Genomic DNA, 22456 nt, shown 5'->3' on the forward strand with positions numbered 1-22456 from the left:
TTGTATAGTCTTACGTCTTTAACGGGTGCTGTACTGTTCAGTTTCTCCCACCCATAACATATTTTGGATGACGGCGTTTGTGTTGTTGATGCATACCTTGGATCGGCCGCGGCGTACGCTTTCTTTCCTTGTGATTTCCTTCCTTCTTTTTACATTCTCTTTTGTGTTTATACTATTCTTTCAGTTTTACCAGGCGGCGTGTGGATATTCTATTCTATTTTCTAGTGTCAATATGTCAATATTTCTTTCCTGTTGTTGTGTTGTAGCTGTAGCTCGATTGGCCCACGAATAGGGTTGTTCGGAAATGACGCCACCTTGGATTTCTAAGTTTAGAATGTACTGGAGTATGTACAATAATTTATTCGACCTGATACTCTTACAACAATTGACGGGTTATCCTGTTGCTTCGATATCGATCGTATAGTTGACTGTACTCCAGTGCGTATTTCTCAGATATCGACTTGTTTGGTGGCATAGCATACTGACGAATCAGGTTGTGAAAGCTTTCGACCTTCGAAGCTCAATCCAAATAAACGTACCGAAGCTTCCAGCTTTCTGACCACCACTCGATCTCCTCAACCTGACATATATCCTCACGTCGTACGAATCAACTCAACACCCTTCAATTTCTGCTTCCTACTTACTCACTGACTTAAAAAAAAAAAAAAAAAAAAAAAAAAGATATGACTTCATTCCTCTCCCGCCTCTTCCGTCCTCTATCCACAACCTCCGCACCCGCCTACACCGTCACTCCACGTAAAGACATCATCATGCCCGACAACGCGCAAAAAGCTACAGTCGCTGCAGGCTGTTTCTGGGGCGTTGAGCATTTATATCGCAAGCACTTCGGAGATGGTAAAGGGTTGATAGATGCAAAGGTTGGGTATGCGGGCGGTCATGCTGATTCGCCGACCTATCGAGCTGTTTGTAGTGGGAATACTGGCCGTACGTTCTTCCAACTTTCAAAGCCTCTGACTTGTTTGATGGAGTAGTTTGACTGATGATGGATGGCGGTGGTGGTGGTGGTAGACGCTGAAGCATTACAAGTAACCTTCGACCCGTCGATTGTCACCTACCGTCAACTCCTCGAATTCTTCTATCGCATGCACGACCCCACGACGCAGGACAGGCAAGGTCCAGACGTAGGAACCCAATACCGCAGCGCAATCTTTACGCATGACGAGGAACAATCCAAGATCGCCAAAGAAATCACAGATAAAGTGTCCAAGGAATGGTTCAAGCAACCGGTTACCACGCAGATTGTGCCGGCGGGCCAGTGGTGGGACGCGGAGGAGTATCATCAGCTTTATTTGCATAATAATCCGAGTGGTTATGAGTGTCCTTCTCAGTATGTTCTGTCCTTATCTCTACCTAGATGTGGTGGCATTCCGGCTGACTCTCTTTTCCTTTCTAGTTTCTTGAGAAATTTCCCGCCTCTGTCGGATTGACTACGCTCTGGGCTGTAGATGAGATGGAAATGGTTTATATGTGTAGCGATTAATTTACGTTTGATCTGCTGTTTTTCAAATCTAATGATTGTAGTGTGCTTTCTATACATGTGTTCGCAGCTCTAACAAAATACTTCGGGGTTATCCATCTAGGTGGGTACCCCGCTCGCTATCACTGATAAGCATAAAGAGGCCTTCAAACAAGGCATCTCTCTAAGAGCTCCTCCAGGGGTAAGGATGGGCTCAGGGAACTGAAGAAACATCAAAAGTAGGACCTTGATGAGAAATGAACATTCTCATGTTGCAAAACAATATATGAACGTTGCAACAGGTATGTGATATGCTGGACCGGGCTGTCAGGCCGGTCAGGTAGGATTCCTTATCTACATACTCGGGCTTCTATCAGTCAGTCTACGCCAATATCAATATCATCCATCCAAATCGATCTACCTATTTTATCAATGGTTTGTATTGGTCTGGTATTTATCGATATTAGATAAAGCATGCTACATTGCTTCTTTACACTATTAATCTGGTTTTTCCTCCAATCAATATTGAACACTTTGATACCCGAAGCACCCGTGAATGTGATATATATCCATCACCCCCACCGTGCGACAGCGCATTGATACCTCAAGTACATGTAACGGCTGGTCGTACAACCTAGATATATTGACAGGAAGTTTGTTAGCATGACCTGGTTCCGGTCAACTAGTTACTCGTCCATATAATAAAGAGGTAACTGGCGTGGATTAACCGGGCCGGTGATGCTTATCCAAGGTTCCCCTCATCCCTAAATGGAGGTGCTGGTTCTAATTACCCGATCCGGAAGGGGTACCTATATTATCCCCAACTTCCTTTTGGCAGCAGGAAGCATCATGTTTCAATGTTTCCTCTCCGGAATTTATCCTTCGTGGGATAGTTTAGAGTTTGTTGTTGCTCAAATTGCAATAGAAAAATATTCAAGGTTCGAAGGGTTGCTGCGATCAAGACTCCAGATAATTAGATATGCACCTTTCGAGGTCACCGCTGCTGGCCTTGAGCCGGGGTATAAAAAGCAGAGCCCCAATACAAGCTTTGTACACCAGTTCAGTTGCCACCTATAGCTCATTAACGTCTCGGCGCCATGATCACGTCGGCAATAGCAGCAGTCATGGAATAGGACCAACACCAGCACCAGCCGGAACAAGCAATAGTATCAATTCTACGCAGATAAATAACGAAGAAGCAAAGGAAGGACATGACGGCGATTATTCCTCATCATTGTCTATCCTCCCACTAAGTGCCGTCTTACGAACCTTAGCAATTACGACATTCACCTCTGTGCCATTCCTACTTGGTCCTGCTCTCGCATCTCTTTCCATATTGTCCGACTCAAAATCACCATTGCTCAACCCAGACAAGAATCCGATTCTCAACGCCATTCTACGCCAGACTATCTACTCGCAATTCTGTGCCGGTGAAACGCCGGCCGAAGTTCGGAAAACGATCGCGGATCTGAAGCAGTTGGGTTATGCAGGTGTCATTCTGGGCTATGGTAGGGAGGTTGTCATGGATGGGGACGAGACGTCATCGTTTGAACGTCAAGGTGCTAAGGAAGGTGGTTCGAGAGGAGAAGAGAAGATAAACGCCGAGCAGACGCTGCGAGAAATCCGAGAATGGAAGGAAGGCACAATGCAAACGGTTGAGCTCGCCGATGAAGGGGACTTTGTGGCTTTGAAGTTCACCGGGGCTGGTCGAGAGGCACTTCGACATCTCGTTCAGGGGCTACCGCCATCTCCAGCTCTTCAAGAGGCCATTTATGAGATATGTGACCGCGCCAAGGACCGTAAGATTCTGCTCCTATTTGACGCTGAGCAGCATGCTGTCCAAGGCACAATCGATTCTTGGGTTCTTGACTTACAGCGGAGATACAACGCGTCGTTCTCTATTCAGGGCAAGCCTCGAGCTCTGATATATAATACATACCAGGCCTACCTCCAATCTACACCAAGGACGCTAGCAAGCCACCTTGCAGTTTCACAAAAAGAGTCGTTTGTCCTGGGTGTCAAGCTTGTCCGCGGAGCATACCTCAACAGCGATCCCCGAGAGATTTTCTGGACCACCAAACAGAAGACAGACATCGCATATGACGCCATTGCAGAGTGCCTGATGACTAGAAAATACAATGATATTGTGCAGCCGGTGAACGAACATGTCCGTGACTTCTCCCAGGCGAATCTGGTCCTGGCAAGCCACAATCGGGCGTCTGTCGAAAAGGCCCGAGCTCTTCGCGATGACCAAACTAGACGAGGCGAGCCAATGATTGAAATGGTTTATGGACAGCTTCAAGGTATGGCGGATGACATTAGTTGTCCGTTGGTCCGACAGTCAGTGATGACGGCGTCACGCGACCACAGTCTCGGGCAACAACGACCCCATGGGGAAAGCCCTAAACCATACAAGTATCTTGTCTGGGGCACTGTTGGAGAATGCACAAAGTATCTTCTTCGAAGGGGCCATGAGAATAGAGATGCAGCTTCCAGAACGAAGGATACAAGGGCAGCCATGTTGAAGGAACTGAAGCGGCGCAGCTTGATGGGGTGGAAGTGAGCTCACCTCAGGCTGCACCCGCCCTTTTATGCTGCGTAGCTTCGCGTGTGCAATTCGAAATCTGTTTGTCTGCTCCCGGTGAGCCAAATATGTAGATGAGTCCGAGTCTGCGAGTATATAGATATCTAGTGGGTTTCAGCATCACAAGCCTCCTGCGGCCTTTTCCATTGCCTATAATTATAGCTTGATATTGAACCCTAATCGTAGCGTAAAAAGAGCTGAGCACACGACACATTGCCTAATCAAGCAATATCAAATATGTAGTTAGCTATTATAAAAAGAGTACCGGACCACATATTCAGATATACCCACTTACAACTGATCATTTCAGGATGGGCCCAAGAAAAGACACCGGATTTGAGTCTGTATTTCTATATAACTCTCACATTCCCTGACTGTCACTAACAAACGGTTGTCAGCCACAACGTTACTCTATAATTTCTCCTGAGAGGTTTTTTTGCCGCCGCATTCACTGTGCACCAATAGGAGCACCACTGCTGGCTGCCTCTGATATTCCGGAATCATCTATGTTCACGTTTGTACATAATGCCTTTGTTTGGCAGAATGAAACTGAAATTAAGACAAACGCAGTCACTTGACCAGTGTTTGTTTGCCAACCAACAATGGTAGCTGAGCATTTCTTTCTTCCCACCACCTACGCCCATCCCCAGTCACCCTCCCCTCTCACACACAAACAATTCTCTACTAGAATCTTTGTCAAGCCTCATCCCTTCCATCTCTTCTGTTCTACCTTCTTCTGCTTCTTTTCCCTTTGTTGAATCTGCAGAGACACATCTCCATATATTAACTCCAGTGCAGGTCTTCTCCTACTTATCAAGCCAAAGAACCATTTGTGACTCGAGACTCGACAGAAATTTGTTGGATTCATCCTGTTCTCAATTTCCTTCACCTGTATCCCATTTCTGTACGCGTCTTGACCTCAGACGAAGATCTCACTTGAAGAATCGTGTCAAAAGCTCTTCCTCGAGACTTCATCTCCGAATGGATCAGCACCAGTTTTTCGAGGTCCCTAAAGGCCTTGAAGCCATCCCAGCCCATATGTCTGCAGCGCTGCAGGAAATGCGCTTGGTCACCGAGGAGGTGAGTAGAACACACGCATACAAAACTGATCATCATACGATGACAGAACACAACTGGCAGACCAAGGACTGACTTGCAGTAGCTTCGCATTCAAGGATGTCCTCACGAAGCCAACCAAATGGGCAGACTGTGCCTTGAGTTCATCAACCGATTCCATGATGCTTTGGATCGTATCAGAGGACTTGTCGCTGTCTCACAGAATGCCCAGCCCATCCCTGTAAGTTATGTTCTTTAGGTCTTGATATGTTCCGTGGTATGCAACTGACTTAGAACTCACACAAGGGCATGTATCCTCTCCCTAGCATCGCCGGGGGACGCATTCTGGAGACCATGAACGAGCAGTCAAGTGAGATGAGACGTGAGCAAGGCCATCCAGAGCCCGCTGAAGATGACCAAGGCCAACAAGAGTCACCTCATCTGCCAGTGCCTACTGCAGCACCCACGCAAGTGCCTGTAGCTGAAGCGAGTTGGGCTCATATCGCTTCGGCCTCAGTTCGGCGTCAGGTTTCCGAACAACCCGCCTCTCGCGCGAACCGAGGAGGCAGACACAACGCAGGACATTCCGTGACGATGCGTACTGCCAGCCGTCGCGCCACAGTACTTGTTGCTGAAGGGTCCTCCAGCGGTGCTGCAAGCCATGAAAATGACCGAAACGGTAATGGTATCCTTGAAGATGGCAAGGCAGGAGTTGTGGTGGTGAAAGGGCCAATCGAGACCATTAAGAATATCTTCAGTTACATCTCTGCACGCATTCATGAAGGTGCAATTTATGACATGTCCATGAACAAGGATCAGGAGATCGTTGTCATCTTCCAGTATGCCCTGCACGCGCAGATCTTCGTTGATCGTAACACTGAGTCAGTGGCCACTCGCGGGGAGTCTGTTTTCGGTCTAGGAGATTGGAGTGTTACCCTCAGCAAGCCGATGGACTGGACTGATACACTTCGACGCATGGCCCACCCTCATCGTGAACGCCGCCGCCTCACTTTCGTCAAGTCGCGCCTCTTCGCAGACAACATCAGCTTCCTGAAGTGGGTTCGTGAAGTGCAAGATGTTGCAGGTGCTGCCAATGTCGACTTTGTTTGGGCATTCAATACTGGAAACGGTATGTCATCATTGTTTGTGTTGGCCTTGAAGAGGAAAAAAGTACTGACTTGCGCTTAATAGCTACCGCCGTTTTCTTCAGTGTGGCGATTGCCCGTAAGGTAATGCAGACCTTTTCCCACTGGCGCGCCAATCGTGGCTGCTATGAGGATTTGATCGTGTCGTACTCGTCCGATCCATGCGAGAAAGACTTGCAGCTTACTACTCAGCTTCGCTACCATATGCAGCCTGCCCACCGCCATTTCGAGAAGCTGCCTCCAAATGAAAATGGTGGTCGCCATCGCTACTACCAAGGCAGGAAGTAGATCGAATGGTGCAAGGCTGGCATGTCTAGCTTATTGCAGGCCTGGTTGTTCTTGATCTCGATCCTCAATTCAATCGTCACGAGTTCAGTTCGTTTCCTCTCTTTTCCAATGTTTGAGACCATCATGAACTTGTTCACTTCTTAGAAGGGTTGAAGGCTTGTCCTTCCACAAAAAAAAAAAAAAAATCAAGACATTGGTTGGCCTGGTCTATTGGGCGGCTGTTCGGATTTCTTCTTCATGATACGATTCTTTTTAGCTCTTTGTTAGGAGACTGTATTGGTGACTCCAACTTGGATGAAGCGATGTTGACCGATTATATGTCTTTGTCCTTGGACTTTGTGCATTGGATATGGGTGGAGTTGGATGTCAAGCAGTGGCTAAGGGTTTTTCTGTTTCTTTTTGAAGGTGGAGGAATAGTGAAGTCTCAAGGTAGACAAAAAAAATCAAATGACAAGTTTTGACGATTGAATCCTGAGTGCTTATTAATGCGCTGGTGGTTGCGTACAAACAAACTTGACAGAAGGGAAGGAACAACCCGATATGCACCTGAGCAACCCAATCAGAGGCGAACATCTTGTCGATCCACTGGATGTTTTTCAAGTCATCTGTTGTTTGCTTATCTACAGCTCGAAGCCCTGCGAACCTCCTGCTATCTGTCTGCTTTATCCAACGCTGATACGCCGACAAGCCTGCAGCATATGATCAATGTCTCAAGTTATAAAATCACAACTCATTGAAACGAGGTATCGCTAGAATCACGGTGCCAGTCGCTGTCGACGACACTGCGGTAACATAGTGATTGTGGGTGTGGGAGGCATACACGTCTACTACGATACAATAGTTCCATCTCGAGCGGCGAAAGGTTGAAGTTATTATAGAGTGCGGTATCCCTTGCGTCGTTACCAGTGCACCGGCTCAGACATTCGCGTCTGACGGGTCTGATATGCGCGATAGACCGGATAGGCGTAGGTAAGCCAATCTTTGACGCGAGGTTCAATGATCTGGGACTGGAATGGTGCTAAACGGCGATCTGAAATGCATATCCATTACTCGATCGACGAATAGCTACTACAGAGTATGTGCGCTGGAGGACACGAAATGAAAGGCACGAGCGGACGGAGATGAGGCATGAATTTCGAGGCAATGCATTGAATAGCTAGTTACTACTACTACGTAGTAAAGTGAAGGACTACGCACTCGAGTTATACTACCTATGCTATGTACTGAATCTCTATGAGAGTAATGAATCTAACGATGCCGCTAACTTTCCACGGTTTAGCGGTGGCACTGGCATGTCTCAAACTCACACAATGTCACAGCAGGTCGCTCCTTCCTCTGGCACCCAACTCTACTATGTAAATATGGAAAGTGGACACTCGCTGCTGCCAATAGCCGTGCCCCCTTCCTGCCTTGGTAAACGCGCCTCACATGAGCGGCTTGTCGTGATTGGCTGCAGGGATAAGACCCCAAGACCTCTCGCTCCAGCGTCGGCCAATAGCAGTGGTGGGAGAACAACGCTAGGCCTGTTCCTGGCTAGTCCTTCTTGGAAAGAGTAGAAACCCTACGTAATACATCCATTGTCCACTCTGAGATGGTCGGACAAACTAGCCAATGTCCACGCACTCGACTGAAACTAGCGGGAGGGAGCCTCAGGGAGTCAGGGAGGGAAAACCGGCCCACCGAGCAAAGCTTACTACGTACTCTGGACGGAGTAACTAGGACTTCCAAATCTTCGATCCTCCCTCATCTCCCTTGTGTCAATCTGTAACGGCTTCATCCTTTGGGTGTTTTGCATTCGTTCTAGACGCCGCTCGCTTTCCATAATCCTTGTCTTCTTACAGTCGTTTTATTTGCGTCTCTTCCTCCCCTTTTCCTTTTATACTCGCCACCAGCAGTTCAGCCTCCATTCGTTCGCTTTTGTTCGGTTGATCACACGTCGATACTCCGTCACTATCGCCAACCGTACTTTTCGATATCACACATTTTCTGGTGGAAGTTTTTGATAGAACCTTGGTGTCTTTTGGTCCTTCGCTGCGATGGTTCGTTTCACTACGGTTGCCGTTGCAGCTTTGACTGCTTCGGTAGCTTCTGCCGCCATCGCTTGTGGCGGCGGCACCAAGTGCCCTGATTCAGTACCTTGCTGTTCCCGTAAGTGTTACTTGACCCTCCATTGTTGCCATAGACTAATGATGTCAAAATGATAGAATACGGCCAATGTGGTACCGGTGCTTACTGTCTCGGTGGTTGCGATCCCCGCAACTCCTTCTCGTTGAACTCTTGTACACCAGAGCCGATCTGCCAGAGCAAGACCTTCAAATCCTTTGACAACTTGGACGGCATGGCTAGCATCGACAAATATCTTGGAAACGCTACTGAGTACGATTGGATGTACAGTGGGACACCATTGACTCACAATGGAGAGCTTATCCTTGCCATGGGCAACGGAAGTGTTGGTACTTTGGTTTCCTACAACCATTATATCTGGTACGGAAAAGTCTCCGCTATGTTGAAAACTTCTCGAGGTGCTGGTGTTGTCACCGCTTTCATTCTGATGTCCGACGCGAAAGACGAAATTGACTACGAATTTATCGGCGCAAACTTGACTACTGCTCAGACCAACTTCTACTTCCAGGGTCTCCTCGACTGTAAGTTCTCTTGGTACGAAATTTGAGTCTATGTACTAATATCTTGTTTCAAGACCACAACGGGGTCAATGCTACCATTGACTCCAACTCTTTCGACAACTACCACCTATATGAGATTGATTGGACCCCCGATGCCGTCACCTGGTATCTCGACGGAAAGTCTGTCCGTGTTTTGAAAAAGACAGACACGTACAATGCGACTTCCAAAAATTTCGAGTACCCTCAAACTCCTTCTCGTCTCCAATTGTCTCTCTGGCCTGGTGGTCTGGCCTCCAACGCCCCGGGTACTATTGCATGGGCCGGTGGTGAAATCGACTGGAACAGTCAGGATATGAAGGATCCTGGTTACTACTATGCGATCTTCAGCAGTATTAGCATCACTTGCTACGACCCTCCTGCTGGTGCCAATGTCAAGGGCGGAAATGCGTACATTTACACCAGCCCTACGCTCACAAACGACACAGTTCAGATCGTCAACAACAGCACTGTCTTATCAAGCTTTGCAAACACTGGTCTAAACATGACTGCAGGTGCCTCTACAGCCTCGGCATCTGCCTCGACTGTCCCAAACAGTATCCCTGGCCAAAGTGGCGGTGACGGCGCTCACGGCGCCGGTAATCCAAGCGGCTCAACAACATCATCCAGCGGGCCCGCATCGACTGGTTTCAGCCAGGGCACTGGCAGCACTAAGACTGGAACGGCCTCAGTCAACGAGAACATGTTCCAAAGCTCAATCTTTGCTGTTCTCGTTGCGGTCGTCGCTTTGGTCGCTCTGTAATCTCTTATATGGTTGTTGTATATGTATTTTGCACGAAGAATTATTTGTCGATCTTTCGTGTTTTTTTGTCTAATACCCGCCCTTTTGAACGCCAATCCTGATCTACCTGGCATAATCTTTTGGCCTTTTTGATCATTTTCATTTTCCCATTTATTGTCTACCATGCTTTGCATTGGAGATACTGTAAATACTATCTATGACGAATGCATTTAACTTACTAATAATTTTTACTTGTTCCGGTAAATCGAGTTCTTTGAATTCTTTCTACGAGTCGAGGCAAGAAGCAGTTTCTGATTGCTAGTTAGGCTGATTCTTGACGTTGATGGCTTCCTGGGTAGTGTCAGCAGTCTTACGTGGTGTTGACAGAAATGGTTATCTTTGATATGACTTGGGTGCAGCTAATGTCTAATTATGTACATTCATTCTTTCAAGTAGGTGACTGAATGAGACCCAGCTTTATCAATAAATCAGGTGCTTGATGCTGAATGTCCTGGAGATGCTAGGGCTACCAAACCACTCTTACGCAAATAGGAAATTTTGAACCCTTCCTATTTGGGACATTTTTTCTGAGACAGTAATCAGGCACTTATCTTATATGAAGATGTAGCTTATAACAAGAATTAAAATTCTAGATAGATTTCTGTGCACCTCCTTCCAGTCCCTACTCTTTCACACACCTGATCGTTTACCAACTAGTATTGATTGTTTTGACCATTGCCCACCACACACATCGCCATGACGATAAAGTCACACGGACTGGCGGAGTTTTCACAGCTTCATGAATATTCTTTTTCTTTTTTGTTTGTCTTCCTCCTCTCTCCCACCATCAACTCTCCTTTCTCCCCAAGATTTCACTTTTCCCTCGATCTTATTAAAACCTCTCTGCCCATCCTCCTCATCGTACGTCTTCAATGCATCGTTACAACGTCTACTACTTCGGAGTCGGCGTGTTGGCTATGCCTCGTGCTGAGTTCTGGTTTGGTCTGCTCGTTCTTATCCTTTTCCTCATTGTGCTCAAGGGATTTGTGGATTTGGTTTACGATCTTTTCGAGTTTTACTAAGCCATCAAACGACCTCTGTCCAGCGTTCTGCTCAAAGGTTCAAAGACAGAACACAAGAGAGTTCTAAAGACATCGCTTCGAGCCCTTCCTTATCGAGGTCAGAAGAAAGAGGGGCAAGATGTGTCAATTTATCGCATATTATCACTGTGCGTGTCAGCACACAGACATTCAGCCCGTTCAGATGTGTCCTACTCTCAAGATAGAGTTGGCTCGCATCAATGAGTCTCAAGCCAAGTCTGCCGCTTCAACTATCCCCTTCAGTCCTGGCCTGTCTTGTATGCCCACTTTCCCTGCCCCTGGGCCTGGCGTGCAGTCAAATATCGCGCAATATTATGTTGTGCGGCCAGATCAGGTTAGTCCGGTGGTAGCAGCCAAGAGAATGCGAGTCGAGGTGCTTAAACAGAGAGCTCAAAATGCACTTTATGGCCAAATTGGGTCTCAAGGACGAGCAGTGCCATATGAACAGGCGTACTATCAAACTGCTGCGTGGGTTGCGGCACAGCAGCAGCAAACTAAGCTTCAATATCAAACCCCATCTCACAACCAGTCAATAACCATTCCACGCCCGCCCTCTCCTCCAATCGCAGGCCTATGCCTGCATTGTACCGAAGCTGTTGGTTCAGTGAAAGCAATTCAACAAGCCCAACCGTACTATGGCCTGACCGAAGAAGAGGTCATGGGTGCAGGGACCTGGCGCTTCGTCGTCGAATCCTACAGAACTGCTTATGAGCTCGTCAACAACTGGGTTGAATGTATAAGTGCCATCAATCCTTTGGCTGGCCGTTACGCCTCCCTCGATTATCCTGGCTTCCCATTCCACCTCGCCCTCCCACCTTACACCCCCTCTCCATACTCGGAAATGGAATCAATGGTCGAAGAACTTAACAAGGAAATCATGATGCGGAAGATGCATACCATGATCGTCGAAAACCATGAAGAAGTTCGAGCCATCAAGAAACGATATGCTGAGGAGGGTTCCGCCTACTACGAAAACAATCCTTATCGTTTCGTCAGCCATGCAGCTGCCGAGGACCCCTTCACAGATGACGTCGAACTAGGCGACGTTCCTGAGATTGTGCATCCCTTGTTGCATAACCAGCCTCAGAAAGGAAGTTTCACTGCCCCGAAGCAGAGAGTTAGCAGGGAGGTGAGAGACAATGTCTGCGTGCGAGAAAACAGCAACAAGTCGCCTACCCCCGCTCCTAGGTACTTGCATGGAGTCAGCCTCCTAGATGTCAATTTGGCTACATCTATGGACATTGACGAAGGAACAGACACTGATTGGTTCGCGTTTACTGATCGCAACACCGATACGGACACTGATATGACTACGGATATCGATGACGATGATGGCGATACTGTGGTGTGCCCGGGCTCGATTACTGATTGTAGCCCTATGGTCATGAGCGGTATACCAGCATTGACCTTTGACAACACGCCATCTCGTACCACAATTACATCCATCTCGACACCTAGCACGGCACCTAGACCCCGGAAGCGTATACGAATCCAGGAATCTTTGCCGGAGCGTTGGCGCAGTGCCTTGAGACCTCGTCAGCACTTGCGCGATGATTCAATGAATGGACTGTACCTTGACTAGGCCTCTGGTAAGAAGAAACACGTCTTTGAGATGTAGGTGAAGTGAACAAGAAAGCAAAATGAGAGAAAACACAGCAAAAAAAGTATGTTGAGTCAAGAGCAGGAACATGTTGCACCAAATTCGTGGTATGCATTCCAGGACCCCCTATGGATCCAAATATTCATGAGGTGGGATATCAGTCAGACAAAGTGTACACTGTGCACCGGCAGATAGATAGTCCTAAAAATCGAACAATCTCGTATCCAACTATCCATTCGAAGCCCTCCTCACATATGCATGACCTCAAAGTGATCGAGTCTAATATCCAACCAGGGCTTGACGAGCAGGTCTATATCCATTCCCAGCCGGCTTCGTATCATATCAATAATCCTCCTCATCTCTTGGAACTCCTCCTGCGCAAACTCAATCTCCCTCGACGCCCGGTTCTCTTCTACTCGTTTCAGCTTGGTTGTTCCAGGAATGACAATCATGCCCTAAGCAACGACCCATGCAAGCGCAATATGTGGCGTGGTGACGCCGTTTTTGGCGGGGGTTTTTTTATTTCTTCGATTGTGTTCTGGCAGAATGAGGGTTTTCGGTGGTCTTCATTATTCAGCAACTGTTAATTGCGTTACCTCCGAGTCTATCGCCGAGGGAGCCCACACACTGCCTCAAAGCTTTGGCCTGGTTCCATGGGCGTCATGATGGACAGAAACTCAATGAGGACGACGCTTATAATCGACTACATTATTTAAGTGGAGGTTCTTCTGCAAATGTCAACGTTTATCTTGACTAATCAACATTATTGAACACACGAGATGGAATCACCTACCCCGGCAAGCCACAACTCACACTCACACTCGATGCAATTCGAATCACCCGTCGGGGTATTGGATAGCTGGATAGGTGTCACAGACCCCAAAAAGAGAAAGAAATTGCAGAATCGACTCAATCAGCGCGCCCACAGTCCGTTACCACCTAGTCATGAATCGAGTAGGGTTAGGGTTAATTCTGACACGTACATACAGGACGCCGACAGCGAGCCCTAAGAACACAACAGCAGCAAAAGGATGCCGACATCGACGTAAAACAAGAACCCGATACCGATTCCAATCAACCACCGACAAATTCGACAAATCCGCCTCGCTCGCTCGACCATCTAGACTTTTGCACGCCCACCAACACCAAGCATCTCGAGAAACTCGAAGCCCTGATCCGCATGGAATTCGCCATGGGCTCGCCTACTGCCGATTTGCTTCTGGGGCTTACTCAACTCAACATCATTCGCGTTCTGCATGCTAATAGGGATATCCTCGGCTACACGGCCAGCGATATGCATGACGATGCACTCTCAGCATTCAACCTGAACGTAAACGCGAGCATGGACATCAACCTGAATCTTGTATGCCAGTCGAGTATCATCAAGACGAGATCAGATCTGCCGCTCGCTTTGCAGCCGACGACAACTCAATACAAGGTCCCGCATCACCCGTGGCTGGATCTTATCCCCATCCCGAAGATGCGTGATCATTTGATTCGAGCGGGTGACTCTATCGATGATGTTAAGCTATGTTATGATATGTGTGGGTATCGGGTGCCTGAGACTGGGATACTGATATGGAAGGAACCGTGGGATCCGTCTGGGTGGGAGGTTACGGAGCGGTTTTTGCAGCTTTGGGGCTGGGCTGTACGGGATTGTTGGGAGTTGTTTGACTCGACGGATCGATGGCGACGGAAGCGTGGAGAGAGGCCGTTGTTTAATTTGCCCAGGAAGTTGTCTCAATAATATCAAGAAAATGCATATAAGACTAATCTAACTCCTGTATAAATACTACTTAACAGTCTTTATATATATATATAGTGTATAATCCTGAAACGCCCTGAGTGCCGAAGAGAAACAGATCAACAAACAATGTAAAGGGAATAATATCTAATGCTGACCACAATCACAACCCTCTCCACGTTTACGGAAATCTCCATGATAACTATCAAATTCGCTCACCCGGACATCGGCACCGAGAGGATCGCCCAGCCAGGACAAGGTGGCTTGTTCTTGAAGCTTCTGAGTGACGGCTTCCACGTTGAGGTCGAGGTAGGAGGCTAGGAAATTACCGACTTCGGTATTTTCGTGGTTTCCGTGTAATGGCCATGCATCCTTTGTGGAGGATGCGTAGATGTTGACATCGACACCTGTACATTCAGTCAATTACTCATTCGAGAAACAGCTATGTTTTACTTTGGATTGTCTTACCTGAATGCCCATGCGTGGACCAGCCCACCTGAGCACGTCGACTTATCATATCAGCAAACACGTAGCTTGGCGGAACCTCGCTGTCAGGATTGAGCAACGAGTCAACCTCCTCATCCGTAGCATCTTGAATTCCAAGACCCTCCTTCAAGAGCGACTTGCGGACATATTCACGCCGCTTCCCAAGAGTATCCGCCTTGCTGGACGAACTGAGATATATATTCAGTTTCTTCTGAAGATATTCGCCGGAATGGCTAGCTTTGGCTAGAACATCCGGGAGCCATTTGTATTCGGGGTACGATTTGTGCAATTGCCGAGCAACAGCGAGACCACCAGTCTCATGGTCAGAAGTAGCGACGAGCACAGTCGGGGTGTCTTCCTTCTCAATGAAATCCAATACGGCAGCAAACGCTTTGTCATACGCAAGAACTTCATGTACCTGAGCGGCAGGGTCGTTGCCATGTCCAGCATGGTCAATCCGTGAACCTTCAATCATGATGAAGAAACCATGTTCGCTTGACTCGGTTGCTTTCTTCAAAGCAGCCAGCGAAGTACGAGTCATCTCCTCAAGAGAAGGGTAGGTCTCGTTCTGGAATCGACGATCGATTTCATAAGGAATATCTCTTTCCGCAAGAAGACCTAGCAAAGGGAGCTTGACATCCTGTCCTACATTCAAACCATCAAATCCGCTTCGGTCTGAGATGTAGTGAAATCCCATGTCCTGCGCAACCTTGGTAAGATCCCTGTCATCTGCACGACAACCACCCTCAACATTTGCTGGCAAGAAATGGCATCGTCCTCCTCCGAGAATCAAATCCACGACCCGTCCCAAGGGGTGTTCGCCAATTTCTTGTTCCGCGATCAAATCTTCATATTCGCGCCTATTTGCATGAGAGGCGAAGCACGCAGGTGTTGCATCCGTGATCCGAGTAGTAACAACCAGTCCCGTCTTGTAGCCCGCAAGGTGCGCCGCCTCCAACACAGTACCACAAGCGGTGTGGTTTGGCAGCACGGAGATTGCACCGTTGTAACTTTTGTATCCACACGAGAATGCAGTCGCACCGGCAGCTGAGTCGGTAACCAAACTGGACGAGGAGCGTGTTCGCGAGGTACCGATATGATGCCGATCCAAAACCAGTGTATCGTTCGCGGGAAGACCTAATTCGAGCTGGCGGAAACTCCTGGTCAGGGACAGACTTGTAGGACCCATTCCATCCGAGACCATAAATATAATATTCCTCTTTCCCTCCGGTTTCCCTCCTGGCCCCCAGACAAGGCCATCTGGACCAGGCTGCTGCGTTGTTACCCGATGCTGATACATGACAGCCAGGACGACAACGGCCATGGTTGCTACGAGCGACCAGACAAACAATCCAACCTGTCGCCAAAACGACCAATCTCTGTATGAAGCATTCTGAGAGTGATGCGTGCGTTCGCCCGTCAACAAGGCATCTTCTTCATCTTCGTTTCGGATTGAGGAGTGCTCGGAGGACTGGCGTTCAGCGAGTAGCGGCTGCTCGCGTGCCATGTTGCCGAAGGCGGTTAATCGCTATAGTGATAGCGTCAGTCTGTATGAGTCAAGGTAACATGAAGTAATAAAGTGGACAATAAGGGGATGAGAGTGAAGTAGTTAGGATTGATGATGATGATGGGAGAAAAGTAACTCCGCATAGCGGTCCACGGGTCAAGACTTGTGACCTGACTCAGACCCCATCAGGAGGCCTATCCGCAAATAGTGTATCAAGTGCGCATTCTTGGCACATACTTTCAATAACTAGTTATCTTGTTTGGGATTACAATTACTCAAGTATGACTATTACTACGTCTATTCTCTTCATGTAGCATTTTTGATAAGGGAGGATTCTTATGGTACAAATTATATGATCCAAGCACCGATTCATCTATCGAGCGCTCCACCCGAGTGGAATCATAGCTGCCGCGACCTCGGTGACTCCACGTTCAGTAGCAAGCAAATTAAACTGTGCCGACGCATTGCGAGTATCTTGAATCTCGACTCTCATTCCCAGCGAGTTGATGTGTCTCTTCGTTTGGGGCGACAGTGGAATAATGGTAGATCCCAACCCTAAAACCAAGAGGTCTAATGATGGAGAAGTAGTTAGCACCAACGCCATTGAATGTAACAAAGTGGTAACGCAAAAAAAAAAAAAAAAAAAAAAAAACTTACCAGGACGAGGCCAAACCAGACTCAGCAACCCCCAAGCTTCTTCCGGCAACTCAAACTGTCCCTTCTCGTTAACCATGGATCGTTTTGGGTTCTCCGTATTCTTCAACAATTGCCATGGCCGCCAAGCAAAGGCTTCTCCAGCTACAAGCAACACGCCATCGCCGTTGGTAACCTTGATACCATTATCAAGATGAAACCCGTCGTCTAGGCATGCATCAACCGCAGTTGCTGGAGTGGGTATATTCCCAAACACATTCAGTTCGGCGAAATCGGTTTGAGTCTTTTCCTCAGACCGGGGTCCGCGATCGTGGGTTTGCGGTTTTGTGGGTTGCAAACGAGGAGCGACTCGAGGAGGTCTGTGAGGAGCGATGTTGGTGTTTCCACCGCTGCTGTATTTGCGGTAGGATGATAGCCCCGAGCTTAGAGAGTGGCGGGTTGGGTGGAATTGGCGAGGAGTCAAGGCATACTCGTTTGCTATTGAAGTACGCAAGGCACGTAGAAGCTGTGGAGATGGAGAATGCATTTTTGCAGAGGAATTACAGTCGAATTCACGTATATGCCGTGATGATGAAAGTGGACGTGGTGATTAGCAACTTCCGAGATTTGATTGGAATGATTCAATAGCTTGCGGCTTGACCGTTTTCGGATTAGTCTCCCGCTGCTTTACTCCAGTCTTCGTCTCCACAGTAAGCTTCACTTTCCATATCAAGTCCGTATTGAGACATCGGGAGATTTACTCAATTTGACTGAGTCGTGGGGGTTTTGTGTAATGGACAATCATAGATCTCCTCGTATCGAGCATAGCGCTAGTGACAGCCATGCTGGGCCCCGGAAGTACATGAGCAAAGGTCGCCGCGCCTGCGATTTTTGCCGTTCGAGAAAGTCCGCATGTCAGATAGAAGTTGCTCCGCCATGTCGTATGTGCAGAGCCCATGGACAACGATGTGAATTCACTGATCGAGTGGTGCGCAAGAAACGGCGGATAGCGCAACCGGAAGGTGGTGAACATGTGGCAGCATGGCAGCAAGCCCCCCGGCCATCCGATACAGACCTGCTGTGGCCGCAAAGTCTAGATTTTCTGTCGATGTCACTGCCGGAAAGTGGCTTCCCTCATGTGCTATCTGCTGAAGATCGCAGCATGTTAGGCGTAGGATCGAACCAGGAATCAAACGATCAGCTCCATGGTGCTTTTGTATCTGGCCCAGAGAATGCGGACCAATTCACGCTAGATGACCTCATGTTGGGTATATACGGGGGGAAAACGCCGTCTGATATTTATCAAGGGACAGGAGACGGCCACAACTCTCTTGATCATGCTACTCTGACATCTCAATTATGCGGATTGACTGGTGATATGGATCCATATGTTTTGCGCCACTATCAATTCAACGACAAGTCCGAGTTCGCGTTTTCGAAGCTTGCCATTCGCAGAGTAGAGGAAGGGCGAGTTCCTGTGCAATTCATGCTATCAAAACCAGAACTCAGTGCCGATTCACGGTCCCAGACAGACCTCCGAAATGGATCCCATGCGAGCGAAACCCCATCGCGGTCGGATGAAATCGTGCCGCAGGAAGTTGGAGAACGATTGATTGAACTGTATGAGCATGACTTCAAAGTAGATGAACATTACTAACATATCTACAAAGCTTTTTTCGTTTCATAAATCCGCAATTTCCAGTTTTATCAGAGACAAATAAGCCAAGTCCCCAGACTTCGCCGACTCATCTATTAGCAGCAATTTACTCTATTACTCAGCCTTTTACTCTCTTCGACGACTACTTATCTATCGAACTGGCGTACAGTCCACCGTCACCGCAAACTCTAACTAATATTGCATGGCGTTCTCTCAACGACGAAATCTCTGAACCAACCATTCGTTCTGTGCAAACGTCGCTCATTTTGCTATTACAGCCCTGCAAAAATCCACTTCTGCTTGAAAGCCCTCTGAAATGGTCACTACTCGGCTTAACAGTTTCAATGGCGCAAACCCTGGGGCTTTACCTAGACCCGACCGCCTGGAATCTACCTGCTGAAGAAATTGAGACTAGAAAAAGGTTATCCTGGCTAGTCTGGTCAGTTGATAAGTGGCTTGCATTTTCTCTGGGCCGGCCAAATCATATATCGAGAAACGACTGGCTCATCACTGACTTGAATCCGTCGAATGATGCGACTGACCATAGCAATGAATCCTACGCCACGCATTTCGCTAAACTTACCAATATTTTAGACACTGTTTTGACGGAATTATAGTGAGTAACCGACATATCATATGCTATGAAGCAGACTAACGGAAACATTTGAAGTTCTGTACGATCAGTGTCCATTCTTGCTACTGATTCTCAAAGGACCATTTCCACGGCGCGCCCTATCATGCAAACTCTCGATGAATGGCACAAATCTTGTTCTTCTCAGATTGACATTGCACATAATCAAAACGATGCGGATCTTTCTAACGGCTCAGCTTCGCTTCACATCGCTTTTCATGCCGTGAGGATACTGGTTTTCCGTGCATTGTTGCGGCCATTCAACCAATTGAATTCGAGGCTCACTCCAGATGGTGAAAACTCAGAAGAGTGGCTCGCTGCACGAACCCAAATTCGCCGGAGTGCCCTTGCTGAAGTGACTTCGATACTCAATTTGATATCATCGTTCAGGCAGGAGCACTATCAAGCTTTTTGGGCACCATGTACGTCTTAGAAAAGGGTAATCGCTAACTACATCTGTCTTTTGCTAACAGATTCAGGGTCCAAAACATGCTTTGCGCTCGTAACAAACCTTCTACTCCTGTTATCGGTGACTTCCGATCGTGGTACCGGAAGCTCAGAGATGTCACAACAGCCGTCGCCTGAGGAGACCGCAGTCAACGAGTATATGGAATGTCGACAAGTGCTTGATCGGGCACGAGCCATATTCAGACTACATGCAAAGACGCTTGATATGATCCGGTTTGCTCTTTTGCGTATTGATGCTGTTTTCTGGATTGGCTGGGAGCGGGTTCTGGGTTATAAGTGATTGAGGTCATCTTCAAATATCAACATGTATGTATATATGTACAGTCAAGCTTAAACTAATCGACAACCCTCCTAGAAACTAAATTGACCTTACGAATGACTCAATCTAGACGTCACGAAGTCCTTTGCTTTAGCAAAGATGCCACTTCGCTCTTCGACGTCGTGCACATCTCCAAGCGCCTCTTTCCGGTCACACTGCAGATCCACCTCTGCCAAATCGACGAATTGGGTTTTCTTCAATAACTTCCAACCGACAAACAGCACAACGAAAAGCACGACAATGATGTATGAAAATACAAACGTGACCGGTTGCCAAGGTGTCAAGAAAGATCCGTAACCCTGAATCAGCAGCAGGAAGATGTTGAGAAATGTGACGAAATAGGCGCCATAAGGAAAAAGGAATGCGCGGAATGGAAGTTCATCCGGAGTGTGGCCTTGAAGCTTCCACGCGCGGCGGAACCGAAGATGCGTGATTCCAATGCAAGCCCAGGCAACGAACGCTGCGGCGCCTGCAATATCAAGAATATAGGTGAATGCTGTTCCGGCGCCAGTTGCAACATTGATGAGCGCGATAAGTCCCATCAAATTCGACAATAGAGCAGCATATATGGGAACACCTCTCGATGTGGTCTTTCCCAAGATTGCAGGGGCTCGGCCCATTCCAGCTAATGAGTGCAAAACTCGAGATGCAATGTAGATGGCAGAGTTCATAGCAGAAAATGAAGCCGTCAAGATGAACATGTTGATCAAGTCTGGGGCATGTTTCCAACCAGCATTTTGCAAGGCGATACTCCATGGGGATTTACCGGCCTTGGATCCCGCGGTCAAGAGGTTAGGGTCGTCGGAAGATACGAGAATACCGGCGAAGAAAACCATGCCAATGAAAATGAGCACAATACGGTAGATAGTTTGTTGGATGGCCTATATAACGTTAGTCCGAGTCGTTATTAATCAACTGGCGACCTTCAAGGGTACATACCTTTGGCACGTCTCGCTTTGGATTACGGCTCTCTCCCGCAGTGATAGCAATCATTTCGGTTCCGGAAAAGTACACTGCAGCTAGTACGAAGGACTGGCCGAAGCCGTTAATGCCATTCGCAAAAGGGCCAGGATTACTCCAAAAGCGAAAGCCAATGTAGTCTCCTCCGATCGCACCTGTGTTGACGAGGATGGCTAGAAGATATCCAACAAGCACGCAGATGATCTTCCAGATCGCCAACCAGAATTCTACCTCTCCGTATACGATGACCCCGAAAAAGGCGATGGATTGGTAGATCGCCCAAAATATTAAGATCCAACCGTACGACGGAACCTTGTCGGTCCAATACGTCAATACGATGGAGATCAGATTATATTCGGACATCAGGTTGGCCACCCACTATTTCAAAGCAATCAGTCTTCACCTAGTGCTTAACAATATTATGGTCTGCGAGCATCTTACCATGTACCAGTAGTTCCATCCAAGGGCGACAGACACGGCCGGGTCGATGAATCGTCCGGCCAATTCAGTGAATGCACCAGGCGTCGGATACAATGTGGCCAGCTCTCCCAGACTTTGCATGACAAAGAATACGTCAAGGCCAATAACCGCAAAGGAAATCAGGGCACCAACCTATTTTCCCGTCAGCTTCATGTCCCTTGTTTGTCACAGACAGGGATAGAGTGCAGCATACCGGGCCTGAATATGAGAGTGCGGTTCCAGTTCCATACCAAATACTTGCTCTACATAGACAATAGACAACAGGGGTCAGTCTCGGATACATTTAGTCTGACGAAGAGTCAACGGAGACTTACCCGACAACACCGCCCAAAGCAATCATCTGTATGTGACGCTGTTTCAGCGCCCTATGCAGGCCTTGGTCAACCACGACACCGTCAACATTCTGAATATCTCCCGAGCTCTTGTCAACCGGACTACCGGTGACTGAGGCCTCGTTCTTGGTATAACCGCTGCCGTTGGTGGGCTCCATCTTTTACAACGGATATATGCACGTGTATGCACCCCGGCTGAAACGTCCGCCGGTCGATAACTGCCACATGGAGTCGGAGAGGACAGACACCTTTTTTTTATAGCAGATGCGTTAGCATGGCCTTGCCTCAACCCCCAGCTAGATAAGTCAAAGACAAGGGTTGATGATAAGAGCTGGTGGTTGTACCCCAGTTTTTGTGGGCCAGATAGGGCTTTTGGATGCCGCCAATGAGAATCGATGCCGACGTTGCCAATTAACGAACCCTAAGACTAATTGCGTTCAAGCGTGGAATTGGGAGATTCTTCGAACATTAGTGTGGATATTGTCAATATCCATTTCATATTATTCCCATAACTATTAAGGACCATGCCGAAGGAGTAATACCACGTGGACTAGCAGAGCTACTACTAGGTACGTACTTAACTATGT

At 47.8% G+C, this 22456-nt stretch overlaps 10 protein-coding genes across 10 annotated transcripts; 7 read left to right on the forward strand and 3 right to left on the reverse strand.

Annotated features, from left to right (window-relative positions):
* Positions 1-683: 683 nt before the first annotated feature.
* Positions 684-1448, forward strand: EYB26_008102 (uncharacterized protein; the record flags this gene model as incomplete). Its single annotated transcript, XM_054267361.1, has 3 exons — positions 684-945; positions 1030-1348; positions 1415-1448. 3 exons carry the CDS (start codon positions 684-686, stop codon positions 1446-1448), a joined length of 615 nt encoding a protein of 204 aa, XP_054123336.1.
* A 1008-nt stretch (positions 1449-2456) lies between these two features.
* EYB26_008103 (uncharacterized protein) lies at positions 2457-4040 on the forward strand (the record flags this gene model as incomplete). Its single annotated transcript, XM_054267362.1, has 1 exon — positions 2457-4040. One exon carries the CDS (start codon positions 2457-2459, stop codon positions 4038-4040), a length of 1584 nt encoding a protein of 527 aa, XP_054123337.1.
* Positions 4041-5042: 1002 nt separating this feature from the next.
* Positions 5043-6550, forward strand: EYB26_008104 (uncharacterized protein; the record flags this gene model as incomplete). The annotated part of the gene is made up of 4 exons (XM_054267363.1): positions 5043-5141; positions 5224-5358; positions 5424-6246; positions 6309-6550. The coding sequence occupies 4 exons, from the start codon at positions 5043-5045 to the stop codon at positions 6548-6550; spliced, it is 1299 nt and encodes a 432-aa protein (XP_054123338.1).
* Positions 6551-8586: 2036 nt separating this feature from the next.
* On the forward strand, positions 8587-9973 carry EYB26_008105 (uncharacterized protein; the record flags this gene model as incomplete). The annotated part of the gene is made up of 3 exons (XM_054267364.1): positions 8587-8698; positions 8755-9195; positions 9249-9973. The coding sequence occupies 3 exons, from the start codon at positions 8587-8589 to the stop codon at positions 9971-9973; spliced, it is 1278 nt and encodes a 425-aa protein (XP_054123339.1).
* Positions 9974-11215: 1242 nt separating this feature from the next.
* Positions 11216-12634, forward strand: EYB26_008106 (uncharacterized protein; the record flags this gene model as incomplete). The annotated part of the gene is made up of 1 exon (XM_054267365.1): positions 11216-12634. The coding sequence occupies one exon, from the start codon at positions 11216-11218 to the stop codon at positions 12632-12634; it is 1419 nt and encodes a 472-aa protein (XP_054123340.1).
* A 797-nt stretch (positions 12635-13431) lies between these two features.
* Positions 13432-14399, forward strand: EYB26_008107 (uncharacterized protein; the record flags this gene model as incomplete). Its single annotated transcript, XM_054267366.1, has 2 exons — positions 13432-13579; positions 13642-14399. 2 exons carry the CDS (start codon positions 13432-13434, stop codon positions 14397-14399), a joined length of 906 nt encoding a protein of 301 aa, XP_054123341.1.
* A 144-nt stretch (positions 14400-14543) lies between these two features.
* EYB26_008108 (uncharacterized protein) lies at positions 14544-16389 on the reverse strand (the record flags this gene model as incomplete). The annotated part of the gene is made up of 2 exons (XM_054267367.1): positions 14544-14803; positions 14865-16389. 2 exons carry the CDS (start codon positions 16387-16389, stop codon positions 14544-14546), a joined length of 1785 nt encoding a protein of 594 aa, XP_054123342.1.
* A 373-nt stretch (positions 16390-16762) lies between these two features.
* EYB26_008109 (uncharacterized protein) lies at positions 16763-17569 on the reverse strand (the record flags this gene model as incomplete). Its single annotated transcript, XM_054267368.1, has 2 exons — positions 16763-16959; positions 17047-17569. 2 exons carry the CDS (start codon positions 17567-17569, stop codon positions 16763-16765), a joined length of 720 nt encoding a protein of 239 aa, XP_054123343.1.
* A 246-nt stretch (positions 17570-17815) lies between these two features.
* EYB26_008110 (uncharacterized protein) lies at positions 17816-20058 on the forward strand (the record flags this gene model as incomplete). Its single annotated transcript, XM_054267369.1, has 4 exons — positions 17816-18642; positions 18693-19295; positions 19350-19732; positions 19790-20058. 4 exons carry the CDS (start codon positions 17816-17818, stop codon positions 20056-20058), a joined length of 2082 nt encoding a protein of 693 aa, XP_054123344.1.
* An 89-nt stretch (positions 20059-20147) lies between these two features.
* EYB26_008111 (uncharacterized protein) lies at positions 20148-22027 on the reverse strand (the record flags this gene model as incomplete). Its single annotated transcript, XM_054267370.1, has 5 exons — positions 20148-20978; positions 21037-21435; positions 21499-21669; positions 21731-21779; positions 21852-22027. The coding sequence occupies 5 exons, from the start codon at positions 22025-22027 to the stop codon at positions 20148-20150; spliced, it is 1626 nt and encodes a 541-aa protein (XP_054123345.1).
* Between the last annotated feature and the right edge of the window lie 429 nt (positions 22028-22456).

This window comes from Talaromyces marneffei, chromosome 6 (assembly GCF_009556855.1).
Source record: "Talaromyces marneffei chromosome 6, complete sequence".
In the NCBI taxonomy this organism is placed as follows: Eukaryota; Fungi; Ascomycota; class Eurotiomycetes; order Eurotiales; family Trichocomaceae; genus Talaromyces; species Talaromyces marneffei.